Genomic DNA, 17,747 nt, shown 5'->3' with positions numbered 1-17,747 from the left:
AATGCTAGTGCACCAGACCTGGGGACTTCCCCCTTCTCTCTGTGCTCTACTGCATTAAGAAAATACAATATATATACATACCAATTTTGTGTGTTCAACAGTTACACTTTTTTATCTAGAAATTTAAGTCCTACCTCTTTCAACCTATGCCATCTATGCCTGGTTCTGGAATGGCTCTTTTTTATTCGTGCAAATATACCCAGCTAGAGAAACTAGGTGAATATATAACTACATGCTATGATACCCAGAGTAGTCAGGTAAACCTTGTTCGATCCCATTGAAAATGATCCTCATAGCCAGAGGTGAAGGAAAGAGATTGCGAAAGATACTATAGTGAGAGAGGCAAGGTAGGAGATCAGTCACATAATTATGGGATGTGATTGATATCTAGAGCTCCTCTATGATTAATTATCTCTTACACCTTGTTTCCATTGACAAACTGATAAGTCGCTGCCAACACTTTTTGGGGTTTTCTCTCTCTCCTTTTTCCTTGTGGGATAAGGAAAATGGATGAAAAAAGTAGCGAGGACTGTAAAACTCCTCAAGTCGCAGCTGTAGTTTTGATCCAACCGAAAGAATTAAGCGAATCGGTGTAAGGCAACATTGAGACATGGATACACAAATCCACATCCCAGTGTAGGTTTGGAGATGAGATTGCATGGTTTGAGTGAATTCAGATAATCCTTCCTGTGCTGGTGCGGCTGCCCTGCTCCATACTCCGTGCACAGAAGCCTGCCTCAACCTCCCCCTTCCTTGTTGTTGCCACCTCCTCTCTGTTGTGCTCATCCCTCAGCATCAGCACCAGGGACAGCGCTGCGGCAGCCTCCCCGGAAAATACCATTCAATCTTACCCCGTGGGGGGAGTATTTTCGGATTCCTCCCTCCCCTCTTGTTGCAACCCCTGTCTGGCCGGTTGGTAGGCTCTGGGTCCCGCTTGTGGCTGCTCTGCCAGGCGCCACGTGACCGCCGCGGCAGGGGGAAGCTGGACCTGCACCATGGCGGCGGAGGGGTGCTTGGGTTTACGGGGCGGGCGCACGCTGCGGCGCTTAAGAAGCCGGGCGCTGGCGGAGTGGGCGGGGCTTGCCGGGAGCTCGCGCCGCAGCGATTGGGACCGCGCGCTTTCAGGCAGGGAGCTCGCGCAGGGTCGGGAGAGAGGGGAAGAGGTGGGCACGTTTGCAGTCACCCCCCACCCCCCGTAGCTCCCAGCGCCGCTGCCCGTCAGCCATCCATCCGGGGGCTCTGGCTGGGAGTTTAACCCGGAGCGAGAGCTGCGGACACCCGTGGTCCTCCTGAGCATGAGCCACTGAGATCAACACTGGCGATTCATCCTCATCATAGCTCCAAGGGGATAAATCACTGAGCCTGGATTTGAAGGAGCTGATACACGGAATCCAGGGCTGAGGGGAAGAACCGGAGGACACCTGGTAGCGATTCCCGGATGTCAGGGATGATCCACTGAAACGATATTGATGTGGGTGGTCGACGGGTCTCCTATGCGTGGGAACTATCCAGTGATCCCAGAATTGGAGAGGCAGAGGATTCGCTAAAGCCAGTGCTGAGGAGATGGTCCACTCTTCCTGGGCGATCCACTCATTTTAGAGATGAAGATAATTACATAATTGAAGAGTACCTCCGTGATTCTGGATCTAAATTGGTCATCTGTGCTCAGAACCAGTTATCTCCTGTGCTCAGTGTTGCAGATTTTCTATGAAGCAAAGAATAGTGGAGGATTCCAGAATCTGAAGGGTAATCCACTAGTCTAGGAGCACCTCTAATAATCTCAAGCATTGAACTGAGAGATATCTTCTTTGATTCTGGAGCTGATGGATCCAGAGGGTACCTGGCCAACCCGGCCTTAAGCGCAGGATTTCTAGTTCATTCGCTCCCCTCTCCTTCAGTGCATCCATATCTGTAACCCAAGGAGATTTGAAAGGCACTAGAGCTGCTCTGTAACCTTAGGACAGTTGGTTTGGGCCTTGCCTTCAAACTAAGAGCTGAGAAAAATCTGTAACTGAAAGGAAGAAGTATTTCTAAACTGTAACCCTATTTTATCTACCCCTCTTTCTGCAGCAGATCCTCGAGTAACTATTTTGCCTCTGCCCCTGGCCCTGTCCATCTCTGATGATGAATTACCTACGCCGTCGCCTCTCAGACAGTAATTTCATGGCCAACCTCCCCAATGGATACATGACCGACCTTCAGCGCCCGGATCCACCAGCACCTCCCCCACCCAACTCAGGGGGCTCTGGGCTGTCGGTATCAGGTTCCTCGGGCTCTGTGTCCCCTTGTGCTGTGGACCCGCCCCCTCCCTCTCAGCGCCCAGCCCCGGCCCCTGCTCCCAGCTCTGGTGGCGGAGGAGGCTTTTTCTCTTCTCTGTCCAATGCTGTTAAGCAGACTACAGCTGCCTTCAGTGAACAGGTCGCAGCCACAACTGGGGTGGCCACGAGTGGCCGCAGCAAGACACTGTTGGTGATCGATGAGCCTCATACTGACTGGTAAGTAGAAAATAACCAATATACTGTTAATGTGGATTGTGGAAAGCTTGCAATAACTTCTTATGGTTCATCCATGAAGGCATCCATCACATGCCCCCTCATGCATGTAGCAGACCTCTGCTTCTTCTTGCTTTATTTTCCGTGGCAGTGGCACTGAGCCTGTTTCCCCTCAGCCATGAACTGAGCTTCAAAGAGATGTATTTGCAACACCCTCTCGATCGTCCTTGAGATGGAAACTCTCATCTCCAAACTTACATTATTGTTCTAATTACACGTGAGGGTTGAAAGAGCCAGTGAGGTCTCTGAGGAGTTAGACTGCTGAGTCTTGTAGACAGGATACATATTATATGCTGTAATGTATTCTGTGGGAGATTAGGCTATTCATAGATGAGCTATCTAGCCAGACAGTTATGTATGCATCAGTCTCCTGCAGCTCCCCTCTGTCCATAATCCTTTACCAGTTAGTGCCTATACTGCTGAGTGTAGGGTGTGGCACTGGCAAGTAAAATATCTATCTCAAGATAGTCAAGCCAGGGATGTCTGTTCATTTCCACCCAGCAGCAAGCCCTTATGCTGCCTTGCACTGGAAATGAAATGCCTAGAGATGATTTCTTATAATACATGTTTTACTGTGGTAAGAGATCCCCGTTTATATCCATACACTGTATTCACTGAGTCATGCAGATGATCAGCCGTCATTTCTGCTCACAGATGAATTTGGTTTATGGAGGGATGACACCTTGGCAAACAAAATGTCTTAGTTATTTAACTCTCTAGCCAGATTAGCTAGAGATGAGCAGTTTGCTTGCTCATCCAGCTTCTTCACCCTATTATACTTAGCACCTTGTTGTTGGTTTATCTGGCATCAACCTTCTTCACGCTGTATTTTGATTTCCTGGTGATTGGCCAACAGAAATGTTTTTTGGAGTCATTTCTTTGTGAATCGCCATTTTAGTTTCTGTGATTCCTGTTGCTGGACTATTGGTAAAAGTGACATCACAGGGCTGTGAGGAGTTCTTGCACATATGTGTACTCGTTTTGAGCTCCATTAGGGAAGCACCCTGCAGGAAAAGAGGAGCAGAGTCAGTGAGAGCCAGGCAGCCTGCATTGCCAGGGATTACATGTGCCAGATTACATGTGTATCAGACTGCAGGTGCCTACCAGCTCAAGGGGGAAAGGTTTGGCAAGTGGCTAAGGAAGTTTGTGAGCGCTACATTTGTGTTCTGGAGGGGGCAGGAGGTAGGGGAAGAAACCAAGGAGCACAGGCATCAGTAGCTGGAGGTGTGACAGCAGTATGAAGTGGAGGTGGAGGACCTGAAGAATGGCAGTGGGGTGGGATGAAGTGGGGAGGGGAAGGCAGGACCGCAGCAATGGTGTTTGGAGGTGCAGGTGGAGGGGAGAGCAAACAGTGGCCGTGGCCTTCAAGAATCCGACTCACAAACTTGCTAAACGTGAGCCGCTTTTAGGGCATTCCGAATGGCATCCAGTTGAGGCTGAGCCATCAGGGAGAGAGGCCACTGTGGCAGTCCGGGCCACCAGGGAGACAAGCGCTGCTACTGCGGCCTGGACAGCTGCCAGGGAGACAAGTTGTTGCCGGTGCTGGAGGTGGGGAAGTGAACGGGCGAAGGAAGAGCCTAGAAGGATGGAAGAGGTTGGAGAGAAGGGTAAAGTTGAGGAAGAGGATGGAGAGGAGGAAGGAGCTGGCAAGAGGGGAAGGGAAAATCTGGTCAAAGGGGGGAGGGAGGGGTAGAAGCTGGAGGAAGAGGTTGATATTAAGAAGTTGGTATGATGGAGGGAGGGAATAGAGGAAAGGAAAACGACTGGAAGAAGTAGTGGTAAGAAGAGGCTGGAAGGAGGGGTAGAGGGTGGGAAGAGGAAGGAGAAAGGCAGAGAGGAAGAGGATGGAAATGGAGGGATAGGAAGAGAAAGAGGCTGGAAGAATGGAGAGAGGGAGGGGAGAGAAGAGGCTGGAGGGAGGGAGTAATGTTAAGGAATAAGCTGAAGGGAGGGGAGAGGCTGAGGCTGAAAGAGAGAGGGAGTAGAGGGGAGGAAGAGACTAGAAGGAGCGGAGCAAAACAGAATAAAAAATTTAGAGCAAATGAGGGAGGGATGGGGGTGGGGGTGTGTGAAGGGGAAGCTGCACGGTAGCACTGGCACTCATGCCAGAGCAGCTTGAACTGGTGTTAGTAGATTTGTGGTTGAATTCTTGAGTGGTGTGGGTGGGCGAGGGTGGGGGGGGGGGATAGAACTGAAAAAGTGGTGGCTATAAACAAGTTCTAGCATCACCAGCAAATGCAACTATGAAAGAGTTAAACTAAATACGGCAGGAAAAGCCTTTGAGTGTTGTGTGACTCCACAGTGAGCCTGAATTCCTGAGAGGGAGGCAGGAAGCGAGAGTGTGAGAGCCGAGAAACAGGCGGATAGATCAAGTGGGGATTTTATGTTGCTGCTAGGGAGAAATGTTCTTCTTGAAAGCTGTTTCGGACTGTATTTGCTATAGTGTGAGTAATACTGTAACCAAGCCGATGACAACAGAAAAATACCAGCCGTCCCATCCAATCTACCCAGTTATTTCTATCCATGGTGCCGAAGTATGCCCAGCTGCTAACAGGATTGTCAACTGGCTCCAGATTTTCAGGACAGATCGATCCGGTTCAGGTTTTCCCCCCACTCTGCATGCAGGGACTTGTACTTTTATCTTTCCTAGGCATTCCTTAAGAAAAGCAAAGCTACAAATTCCTGTATGTAGTGGGCTAAAACCAGGACTGGATCAAACTGTCCTGAAAACCTGGAGCTAGTTGGCAACCCTAGCTGCTGGCTGAGAGCATTGCCATTTATAAAATCTCTCCCCTAATCCAGGACAGTTTTTGCAGTCTTTCTAAATTTTCTATGCTACCATTTTAGGAAGATCCTCTACATAATTCACAGCCAGCACAGCACCCTTTCCAGATCTGCTCACAAGCTTTGTAATACTCTAAACAGCTGTCAGTGCCAGCATCGCTGTTGCCCAATATCCAGCCTCCTAGATCCCCTGCATGGCCTGCTAGTCACAGCTGGCTACATGAGCTAGGATTTATAGGGGTACATATTCAGCCACTAAATGGCTAGTTAAGTTAGCCGGATACCTATATCTGGCTAACTTAACTGGGATAATTCACAGCCGGATATGTGGTATCCGGTTAACTTTAGACCTGCCTGTGGCATGTCTAGAGTAAGCCAGTTAAGGTAACCGGCTAACTCCGCTCCTCCCTGGAACATTCATCTCCCACCCCAGGAATGCTCCTGACTTACCCAGCTAAATTCTAGCCAGATAATTTCCCCGAGTAAGCATTTTAAAATGCACCTAAGCCATTTAGACGGATAACTTCCCATTGCCACTTTGCCATTCATGCTGGCAACCTTAAACCTAGTTGTTGAGTTGTTCGATTAGGGCACTTTAAACACTTCAACATGCACATGCAAATTGAGGCACATGGTACTACTGTGCAGTGCAGAATTTGTGCAGAATTCCTCTCCTGTGCAGAATTTGTGTTTTTCGCACAGAATTTGGGAGAAAGGCTCAGGTGGCTAAGAGTGGAGCCCATTCTGCTCGCAGTGAAGATTGGCAGGCTATGTGTAGAGCCCAGGCTGCTTGCAGCGAAGATCTGCAGCCATCAGCTGGAAGATCAGCAGGCTGCAAGCGGAGCCCATCCCACTTGTGGTGAAGATCAGCAGGCCCAGCGTGAGAGGCAAGAAAGTTTGTGTGAGAGAGAGGAAGTGTGCTTGTGTGTGTGTGTGTGTGTGTGTGTGTGTGAGAGAGAGGGAGCTTGTGTGAGGGAGTGTGTATGTGAGGAAAGATTGTGAGGGAGTGTGTATATGAGTGAGAGATTTGGAGCCTGTATGTGTGTGTGTGTGTGTGTGCGAGGGAGGGTGAGTGTTTGTGTGTGAGAGAAGGAGCCTGTGTGAAGGGGTGTGTTGTGTGTGTGTGCGCACACAAGAGAGAAAGGGAGCCTTGTGCAAGGGGGGGTATGTGTATGAGAGAGAGAAGTAGCCTATGTGTGAGAGAGAGGGAGCCTGTGTAAGGTTGTGTATGTGTGTGTGTGTGCGAGAGACAAAGGGAGCCTGTGTGAGGGTTTGTGTGTGTGCGAGAGAGACCAGGAGCCTGTGTGAGGGTGTGTATATGTGTGTGTGTGTGTGTATATATACAAGAGAGAGAGGGAGCCTGTGTGAGAGAGAAGGACAGAGGGAGCCTATGTGAGGGGTTGTATAAAATAGGAGTCAAACTCGGAGTGGATGGCTGGGGAGAGGAAAAAGAGTGGAAGAGGTTGAGCCTGGATTAAGTTCACTTAGAGAATAGCCACTGCCATTAGCAATGGTTACATGGAATAGACTTAGTTTTTGGGTACTTGCCAGGTTCTTGTGGCCTGGATTGGCCACTGTTGGAAACAGGATGCTGGGCTTGATGGACCCTTGGTCTGACCCAGTATGGCATTTTCTTATGTTCTTATGTTCTGGAGGGAGAGGGGAGAGATTGTGGAAAATAGAGAAGTTGGAAGCCTGAGAGGGTGGAGTGAAAGAGGCCTTACCAGAGGAGTAGGGAGAGAGGGTGGAAAGGACACTTAAAGTGTTCTTCTGGGGGAATTATGTGCAAAAACTTTGCATCTTTGAGTAATACATTTTCTGTAATAGATTTTATGTTAATTACTCAAAGACTGTGATGTATGTTGTGTGATTTTAATCAATATAAAGTATGAAGAAATTTGCAGAATTTTAAATTTTTTGTGCACAGAATGCTCCCCGGGGTAACATGGGGAAAAGTAATCCATACTGTAGTTACACGATGTTAGGTTCCAAATTAGGAGCTACCACCCAGGAAAAGGATCTGGGTGACATAGTGGACAATACTTTGACATCCTCAGCTCAGTGTGCAGCAGTGGTCAAAAAGCAAACAGAATGTTAGGAATTATTAGGAAAGGAATGGAGAATAAAACGGAGAATGTTGCAATGCCTATGTATTTCTCCATGGTGAGACCACCCCTGGAGTACTGTGTGCAGTTCTGGTCGCCGTATCTCAAAAAAGATATAGTTGCATTGTAAAAAGTACAGAGAAAAGCAACAGCTCCCCTATGAGGAAAGGCCAAAGAGGTTAGGACTTGTCAACTTGCAGAAGAGATGGCAGAAGGTGGAATATGATAGAGGTCTATAAAATCATGAGTGGAATAGAACAAGTAAATGTAAATCAGTTATTTACTTTCAAAAATTACAAAGACTAGAGGACACTACATGAAGTTAGTAAGACGCACATTCAAACAAAATGGAGAAAATTATTTTTTACTCAATGCATAATTAAGCTCTGGAAGGATGTGGTTAAGGTTAGCTGGGTTTAAAAATGTTTGAACATGTTCTTGGTAGAGAAGTCCATAAATCTTTATTAACCAAGTAGATTTAAAGAATAGCCACTACTTATCACTTAGTGATAGCAGCACGGGATCTGTTTACTGTTTGGGATCTTGCCAAGTATTTGTGACCTGCATTTGCCACTGTTGGAAACAGGATGCTGGGTTTAACGAACCCTTGGTCTGACCCAGTATGGCAATTCTTATGTTCTTCTGCACTGCTAGTTGGTGCTTCTGCTATCTCGTTATTTTTGCAACTCCGAATCCTCTGTATATATGCTGTGCCCTCTTAAAGTCCATTACTGTTTTAGTCTCCACCACTTACTTTGGGAGGGCATGCCATGCATCCACTATCTTTTCCATGAAAAAATACTTCCTGACATTCATGAGTCTGTCCCCTCAGAGCCTTATCTCATGACCCCCTAGTTGTACAGCCTCCCTTCCACTGAAAAAAAACGCTTACCTCCTGTGCATCGTTAATGCATCTCAAGTGTTTGAATAGCTTTATCACATGTATCCTTCCTCTCATCTCCTAGGGTTCTCTTGGCTCTGGCCATCGCCTTGTCACACTGTTTCACTACCTTGAAATCATCAGAGATAATCACCCTGAGGTCTGTTTCCTGCTTTGTGGCCATTAATATCTTACTTCCTATTGTATCTCGCCCATGAATCTCTGCACCCCAAATACACAACTGAATTTTTTTTTTTTTGTATTGAAATGGCTGCCAAGCAGCTGACCTCTCCTCAGGCTTTCTGAGCCCACTTCGAACATTTAGTAGCTCAAACATGGCAACTCTGTCGTAGATCTGCAGAAAGACAATCCTTTTTTTTTTCAATAACCTCTCTGCATTCTTGCTTCAAAGATATTGAGCAGAATTGTCTGTTGCCTGGGACACTCAGCTCATTGTTTCTCTTTCTTCAGAGTGAATTCTGTTTATCACCGTACTGTCATTTATCCTGCAACCGTTTTCTAATCCACTCGGCCACCTTAGGTTTCACCTTTAGCCTGTTTATTTATGAACCTTCTGTGTGGGCCAGTATCAGAGGCTTTGCCGAGACCTGAGTCCACCACATCCAGGGCCCATCCCTGCTCTGGTTCTCTGGTCCTCCAGTCCAAAAAAAAAAAAATGCATTAAATTTGTCGGATACGATCTTCTGGTAAAGCCGTGCTGTCTCGGATCTAACAACCCACTCGATTCAAGATGCTTCTCTTGAGAAGAGCCTCCATTCATTTTCCCACCACCAGAGTCAGAATTTCCAGCCCCCTTCCCTATTACCATTTTTGTAAAGAGAGGCCACATCTGCTCTTCTCCAGGCCTGTGGAACCACTGCCATCTCCAACGATGTATTGAACAGGTCCTTCAGTAGGCCCACCAGAATGTCTCTCCGCTCCCTTAATATCCAGCCCAATCACTCTCTCCATTTTCAGTGATTTTAGGATTCTAGCTCATGCTTTTTAAGTGGCAGCTCAAGACAAGTTACATGCAAGTACAGTAGGTATTTCCCTGTTTCCAAAGGGCGTAACATCTGACTTTGTATCTGAGGGAACATCAGCAGGATTTGAACCCTAACTTCCCTCGCTCTCAGTTTGCTGCTCTAACCGCTTGGCTAAGAACACTCTCTTCTGTAAATGGCTTGGCAGCCACGCTGTTACCATATATATGTATCCTTGCGAACAGTCAGCAGTTTATAAAATCCCGAATGCTGTGGAACAAGTAAGTAGTCCATGGCTATTTACTTTTTCAAATTGTACTACAATTAGGGGAGTTGCCATGACGCTAGTAGCAGCTTTACAACACACTTAAGAAAGTATGCTTTCGGTCAACGCACAGTTAAGCTGTGGAATTTGTTGCCAGAGATTGAGGTGAAGACCAGTGGTCTAACTAGATTTGAAAACCATTTTGGGCAAGCTTCGGGGGCAGGTTCTTCAATAGCGATTGGCCAGGCAGGCAGGAGAGTGCCACTTTTCACTCCTGGGCGTGAAGAACAGTGAATGAATCTCCTGATTAGGATCTGTTGGGTGCTCCTTTCAAGCGTCTCGAGACTGGCCACGATCAGAGATAGGAGGCTGGGCTCCATCTGCCCAGCTCGGCGCTTCCTGTGTTCCATTGCGTCGTTTGCATTTCTTTCTGTCCCCTGCACCTAGGACAGGCCATTTTTTAAAGGGACTTCTGCAGGCAAAACAGCGCCTTTACAGAATTGCCCAGCTGATATGAAGGTAAACTCATGCGTGTATGTCATGTTTCTGCATAGATTTACCTGGACTGAGCTGGGATGTTCCTGGGGGCAGAGTTGGGGAGAGGTTTGCACTTTCATGTAGACTTTGGAAGATTCAAGCCTGTGTGTAGACGTTTTCCTGAAAAAATGTATGCACTCCAGATATCAGGTGTGAGCGGGGACATTTGGTGGCATAATATTCAAAGTGGACTTGTATGAGTAAGTTCGCTTTAAAACAATGCCACTTATGTATGTTATTTGTGGTGCAATTTAGGCACAGTATTTCCAAATTTTGTCCAATATTCATCCCTCCATTCCCTACAACAGAGGTCCCCAAATGTGTCCTGGGGGATTCCCAGCCAGTCAGGGTTTTCAGGATCTCCACAATGAATATGCATGAGATAACATTTGCATGCTGTGGAGACAGTGCCTGCAAATTTATCTCATGCCTATTCATTGTGGAGATCCTGACAATCGAATTGGCTGTGGGTCCTCCAAGACAGGTTTGGGAACCATTTCCCTACAACTATATCCATCCATACTCGAAACTTCTGTGACTCTATAGCTTGCACTGCCATTCACTCTCTGCACCTCTGTCTGTTTATCCCTTGGACTGCTGTCTGTCCATTCCTCTGAACTACTACTGTATCTTTCTAGCCAATCATTCTCTCTGCCTCTGTCTGTCTCTCCTTTGCACTTCTAATGTCCATCCATTCCGCCATCTATCTGTTCCCTGCATTTATTCTTTGGACCTCTCCATCCTCTGAACTTCCATTCATCCATCCCCCACTCTCTTCTCTGCACCTCCTCTGTTTATACATTCTTCCTCTGGGCTGTCGAACTCCTGTGTCATTACATTCCTCCCATACACATTCATACCTACATTCCCAGAACCTCTGTATTTTCCCCGCATCTCCATCTCTCCATCCATGTGTTAGGTACCTACACCTCCTGCACCGCTATCTCTCCATGGAGCATGACCTTGCAGTTTATCCATGAGTTGCCCACATAAGTTGGTCTGGGGTCAAGACAAAACTGGGGACATCTCTGAATCTTCCCCTGCATTATCCAGCAGTCCAGCTTATGTACATCTGTGCACCGAGCCCCCGATGTTTTATATTATTCTTGTAGATGGGGGCCTGTGCTGTTCGTGACTGTACATTATTCCTGTAATTGACAAGTGTGCAGAGAGTGGCTGTATATTATTCCTGTAGCTGGGATGAATGCTCTAGGTGACTATATTTTTCTACATGGGGGTGTGTGCTGTGAGTGGCTGTGTTTTATTTTTATATGGCACTGTACTTGCTTATAGAATTGTTTCTCTAATAATACAAGAACAGAGGTAAATATATTTCATTTTGAGCTCTGCTGCTTTACTCTGTTGCTGCTAATCACTGGTGTTTCTCTCCTCCCTATGATTAGTCAATAAAGGAAATATTAAAGTAGTCAATCACAAAAGAGGTTAATCGGGTTATTTTCTCTCACTGTGCTGAGGCAGACTCAGGAAACCCTAAGAAGACTTGTCAGAGATGATAATCAGGTTAAGGCAGCCATAGCAGGGCAGTTACAAGTCTAAACAAACCAGGGGATGCTACAAAGCTGGTAGTCTTAAGAATCCAATACTAGTAACATACTGATCCAGGTAAAATACGAGTACAGCATGGGCAGCTGAAGAACAGATCTTCATTAGAGCCCCGCATGCAGACATCACCCTGGTACACAGGGAGCATGAATACAGCACAGGCAGCCGAACACGGATCTTCACCAGAGGCCCATGCAGTCATCACACTGATACATGTAAAGCAGGAATGCAGCATGGACAGCTGAAGAGCAAGCAGATCTTCATCAGAGCCCCATGTGGGCATCGCACCAATAAATACAGTGTATGAATAAAGCACATTGGATCTTCATTAGAAGGGACCCAGGGGAGGAGATTTTTAAGAACAGAGGGTATGGTCCTAATAAAAGTTATGCATTTTTAATTCTATAACACTGCAAAACTTAGGATGCAAAAAGCAAGCAGGACTCAAAAAAAAAAAAAGAAGCAATAGAGCCATGAAACAGACCAGTTTATATTCAAAGGAATCAGTTAGTAGTAACAGTTTAGTAGAGGGTTATTGCAGCCTCTCTATGCTTCTAGGTCTGAACTGATTACACTCATGACCTTGAAACCATGACCGACTTCATGGCAGATGGAGAGAGGAAGAGAATGACCTTGTGGATGAGAGTGAGAAAGGCCCAAACATAGTAAAGGGCTGTGTGGAAAGAAAAAAAGACAGCTGACTTCTGATACAAATCCGCCATCTTAATTTGTGGCATTCGTTTGAAATGAAAATGAAAAATGTGACAAATGAACCTGTTTTTGTTTTCATTTTTAATGAATCCAACTTTTGTTTTCCCAAAACAAGAATTAGTGAATTTATTGTTTTCGGGAAATAGTATGCCATATTAGTAAATAGGGCGAGCTGTTAACAGACCAGACCTCAGCCAAGTCCCGTCACCAAGGTTAAGCCTAGGTCCAGGCATAGGCCCAAAGCTGGGTCCCGTCACCGAGGCCAGATCCTGTAACTGAGGCCCAGGCTTGAAGCCGAGGCCCATTTAAGACCAGCACCCATCGCTGATGTCAAGCCTAGGCCTGAGGCCGGGTCCCATCACTGAAGCCCGAGCCTAGGCCCAGGCCTGACACCAGGGCCCAGACCCGAGGCCTAGGCCCAATACTGGGGCCTGGCTGAGGCCAGGACTCATCACCAAGGCTCAAGCCCAGGACCAAGCTCATGCTGCTGGATCCCGGGCCTGATGCCTAGGTCCAGGTTCAATGCTGGGCCATCCCGTTACTGAGGCCCAGGACTGGAGCTCCAGGAAGAGACCTTCCAGTGTCTTCTTTCTTCTTATGTTGGCAAAAAATGATGTCGTCCACTGGAAGGATGCTCTTCAGTGATGTCATTGCAATGCCTTCAACCTAAGTGGATGGTGCCATAGTGATATACAGCTGTACATTTCAAAGGCCATACAACATAATGGTGCCGACCGCTTGGGAGGAAGATGCCACAGTGATGTCACCGAGGTGTGTCTTTTCAGCGGACAGCCTCGTTTTTTGTCGACAGAAAATGGGATCTGGCCAAGGGCTGGGCCTCAGTTTTGGACCTAGACCTAGGCTTGGGCCTTGGTGATGGGATCTGGCCTTGGGCTGGGTTTCAGTGTCAGACCTGAGCCTCAGTGAACGGATCCAGCTAGTGAAGTCAGCGGGGGGGCCTCTGGATTGCTTCTCTCATTGACTTCAATGTAAAACGAAAAAACAAGCAAACACAATTTTTTTTTTTGTTTGAGATGAACCTTATGAATGACTGCAACTTATGAAACAAACGAACAAACCAAAACAATTTTTTTGAGGCTGCGCATCTTATGACACACATGTGGAAGTAACTGGGTCAATTCTGTGATCCAGACACTTCTAGTGAAAAGTTATAGCATGGATAGGAGCAGTGCAAGCTTCCCTATCACACAGGGCTGGTGCACTATCTGTCTTGCTGCTCTATGCAAACAGTTACCGTGCGGCCCACATTCTAATGGAGCCCTTCATAGGCTTCCTTTTCCCCCAGTAGCAACTTTGAGTGTCTGAACACCATTTATAGTTGCAATGGGGTTAGAGTAAGGTTGCCAGATTTCTGGTGGGCAAATCTGGGACATTTGTTCGCTGTAGTTCCAGTAGTGATCAAGCAGTCCATGTGGGGTTAAGGGGGGTTGTTGTCTGGACTGTCCCTATGAAACATTGTAGCAGTCACTCTCAAAATATACCTAAAAGCACACTCATTGCATTTTGCGCCCTGTAAAATATTTCACTCCCAGTACAAAAGCCTCAGGGCTGATGGGTGTGTCCTGCATATAAGAAAATTAATTGTGCATCAAAAAAGAAATGAAATCAGGCAACAAATCCAGCTGTTATCAACATTTAAATTCTGTGTGAGGAACATGTTCAGGTCAAAGACTTTGAACTGAGTCCCAAGATATCTCAAACTGAAGTTATTAATATTCTCTATCACATTCTAAAATAGTTTCCAATCTTTGCTGTCGCTGGCTTAAATTTCTGGCTCGGCTTATCTTTCTGTTTTTTAAATGCTCTGCTCTCGTTTCAGTTCTTTTTTTTTTTGTTCTCTCTCTGGTGTCCTTTTTTCTTTTCTGTTTAAGTTCTCTCCCTTCTTTGTCTTTTTTTTTTTTTAATGGTTATTTTCATATTTTCTCATACTCCTCTTTCTGCTCCCTTCTCCTGCTTCTCTCCTTTCTTCTCTTCCTTCTCCTCTTCAGATTCTTCCTTCTTGCTTGCCTTTTCCCACTCCTTCTCTTTCTCTCCTTTTTTTTTCATAAGCTCCATCCTCCATTCCTCACCCTGTATTATCTTCCTAAATTCCCCCATCCACCCATCAGATTCAAAATGCTCTCTCTATCAATCACAATCCCTGATCCTCTTTCTTTCTTCCCTCCCCCATCATGGGCCCTTTTCCCCCTATCCCTTTCTCTCCATCCAATAACCAGTCTCCTTTCCCTCTCCCTCCATCCTCTCTCCCTCACACTCCCTCCCTAGCTAGGGTGCTTCCTCCCTCAGTCCCCAGTTCTCCCTAGCCTTTGCTCCCCCATCCCCAGCCTTCTGTCCCTCAGGCCCTGGTCCCGCTCTCTCTCTCTTCTTCTTTCCATCCTGGGTTCTTTTTCCCTCTGCTTAAACCCATTGTCCTCTCTCTGATCCCTCATCCCAGGTTCAATCATCGCTCTCAATCTCCAGAATGCTGATCCCACATTCCCTCCCCTTGACCCCCCCCCCAAAAAAAAAGCTCTTCCCACATACCTCTCCCAGCCTTGGAAAGCTCTCCCCACATTCCCCTCCCACCCCTGGAAGGCTCTCGCCGTGTCCCCCATCCCTTCCCTAAAGAGTCTCCCCGTATTCTTCTCCTTACCCTAAAAACTCTCCTCCTAAATCTCTCACACATCCCCTACCCAGGTCCCCCTGATCCTCTCTGTTCTGCGATTCCCAGTTGCAGCCTGCCCTCCTCTCTATCCTCCTGGCTCAGCAGAAGGAGTGGCATTTAACATGGTGTCAACTTCCTGTGCTGTATGGGTCCAGTTGCATGGTATGAGCCAGATGAATCCCATAGATCTTATGCCTCATGCCCTGAGACTGGATGCTCACGGCACAAGAAGTTGATGCTGTGTTAAGTGTCGCTCCTGACAGCTGGGAAGGGGTGCAGTGGGGGGGGGGGGGGGGGGGGAGATAAAAGAGGATAAGCTTGGTTCTGCACTGCTTAAACTCCATGGGCAACTCAGCTGTGAGATGTGGCCCCCCTTGGAGATGCTGTCCCGTGCACATGCACAGTTTGCACGATGGGTTATGCCAACGCTGCCGCCCAGGGCCAGCGCGAGAATTAGACAGGAATAGGAGGTCACCTAAGGTGGTGTGAGTGGGGCACCATAGGGGGACATGAGGGCACCATTTTTTAAAAGTGCGAGGGAGGCATGAAAGAGATTGAGCGGTTCGTTGCATGGGAGACAAGGTGGCGGTAGTGATCCGGCTTGAAAGGTCTGCAATTATGGGGATTGATTGAGAGAGAGAGAGAGAGAGAGAGAGAGAGAGAGAACCCTGTGACTCATTGATGTCACCGCCTAGGGCGGCTGGAGACTCTTGCACTGGCGCTACTGCCACCACATAACAGAGATAGCATGGGCAACAGCAATACCAGCTTCCCTCATGCCCACTGAATCAGCATAGAGTAGGTACAGCACAGGCAGTGGCACACACACACCTATTGTCTCACCACAGAACAGAATCAGCGTGTGCAGTACCAGGGAAGGCTTCCTTTACACCCACTGTCTGATGAGCCACTTGTTTGGGGAGGCTGAAGCAGAGGAGTGGGGGAGGGAGGGGGAGGGTAAGGGCTGCACAGATTTTCTCTTATATCTATACCCCTTCCAAAAAACTTCTGTTTCTTCCTTTTTTATCTCTTTTCTTCTGTCCCCTTCTTTTGCCTTTTTCCTTGTCCTGTTTTTCTTGCCTGCTCTCCTATCATCATTTTTCCTTCTATTTCTCCTGTATTATCATCCTGGATTTCTTCCTCCATGCCTCCATCCAAAGTTCTCTCTTTCTCCATTTCCTGCCATCCTTCTTCATCTTTCTCCCCTTTTTCTTTCTTCTCTCACTTACTCATCCCCATCCCCATCCCCCATCTTTGCTCTTCCTCTTCCCACTCTTGCTCTCTTTTTTCACTGTCTCCTCTCCATCTCCTCAGTTTTGACTCCGCCCCTTGCTTGTCCCTCTCTCTTCCACTTTCCTATCCTTAATCTCCCTTCTTGCTTCCCTCCATGTTCCTGCTCTTTCCTCTTTCTCTCTCTCACACACATACTCTTTCTTGCCCTCTCCTCTCACTACATTCACTTACACTTTTGATCTCCCCTCTCTTGATGTCCCCCTTCACACCTCTCCCCTCCTTGCTCTCCTTTCACTCTCCCCTCTTTTGTTCCCTTTCTTACCCCTTCCCTTGATTGTCACTCTCTTCCCATCGGTGTGTTACATTCTATCTTCCTCCACATTCTTGCTGTCCCCCAACTTTTGATTTTCCCCTCTCTCACAAGCACACACACATTCACTCTTGATCTGTCCTTCACACACACATGCTTGCTCTCTCCTCATTGACCCCTCACACACAATCTCATGCTCTCTTTCCTCTCTGTGCCCCACACTCACAATTACACAAACATACAATCACTTGCTCTCTCTTCTTTGCCCCCCTCCTCACAATCACACAAATACACGCAATCTCTTGCTCTCTCGCTCCTCTGTGCTTCCACCCTCACAATCACTCACACACACACACACACACACACACACACACACCCCTTCTTGCTCTCTCTCCTTTCTGTGCCTCCACCCTCACAATCTCACAACACAAGCTCTTTGTTGTGATTGGCAGTCTGCGGAGTCCATCCTGTGGACTACCACTCTTACCTCCATCCCCGGTCCCTGGAAATCTGCCGCTGAGCAAGAACTCCCCGGGTGTGTGTGGCACCGCACCACATTCAGCCCGTCTTCTCTGCTGTGTCTCCTGTTGCTGGGCCGAGCTGCCTGGGCTGCACAGCAGGCCCCTGCACTGGCCTTTTTGCCACTACTGCTCCTGCTTCAGGCCTCTCCTAGGGGTGCACGTGTGCTGACATCGTCCCACTTAAAGGGCCAGTGGCTGGAAAACTCTGAAGATGCTTCCCAATGACATCACCTAGCCAGGACTATAAAAGGCTGAGCTTGTTTCCCATCCAGTGCCTTGGCAATAGGTTAACTACCTTGCGGTAGAGCTAGTTGTCTCAGCATTGTTCCAGTGTTCCTTCTCCTGGTTCCTCTGTTGGCAGCCTGGTCTGTTCTTGAGTTCTTGTCTTTGTCTCCTTCGTGGTCAGTCTTCAGCCCTCGCCTCCAAGCCTTCTGTGTCCTCTGTTCCTGCCTGTGCTGCTCTTCACCTCCCTTCTTCCTCTCCATCCCTTGTTTCCCTCAGACGGATATCTGGTTATGACTTCGGCTTGGACATTGACTCTGTTTAGACTCCATCTGCCACTGACTACTGCCTGGACATTGACTCTGATTGTACTCCGCTTGCCACTGACTACTGCCTGGATTCTGAGCTCAATTGAA

The 17,747-nt window shown here is 47.5% G+C and overlaps 1 protein-coding gene across 1 annotated transcript in view; it reads left to right on the top strand.

Moving 5' to 3' along the window:
* The first annotated feature begins 1,117 nt into the window (after positions 1-1,117).
* Positions 1,118-17,747, top strand: part of SYN1 (synapsin I) — a 339,257-nt gene continuing 322,627 nt past the window's right edge. Inside the window, exon 1 of the mRNA XM_029611803.1 lies at positions 1,118-2,495. Coding sequence (XP_029467663.1) covers positions 2,122-2,495 — 374 coding nt within the window. The 5' untranslated portion in view covers positions 1,118-2,121. The remainder of the gene's footprint in view (positions 2,496-17,747) is intronic.

Source organism: Rhinatrema bivittatum, chromosome 1 (genome assembly GCF_901001135.1).
Source record: "Rhinatrema bivittatum chromosome 1, aRhiBiv1.1, whole genome shotgun sequence".
NCBI classification, from domain to species: Eukaryota; Metazoa; Chordata; class Amphibia; order Gymnophiona; family Rhinatrematidae; genus Rhinatrema; species Rhinatrema bivittatum.
This window is presented reverse-complemented; position numbering and strand designations above follow the sequence as displayed.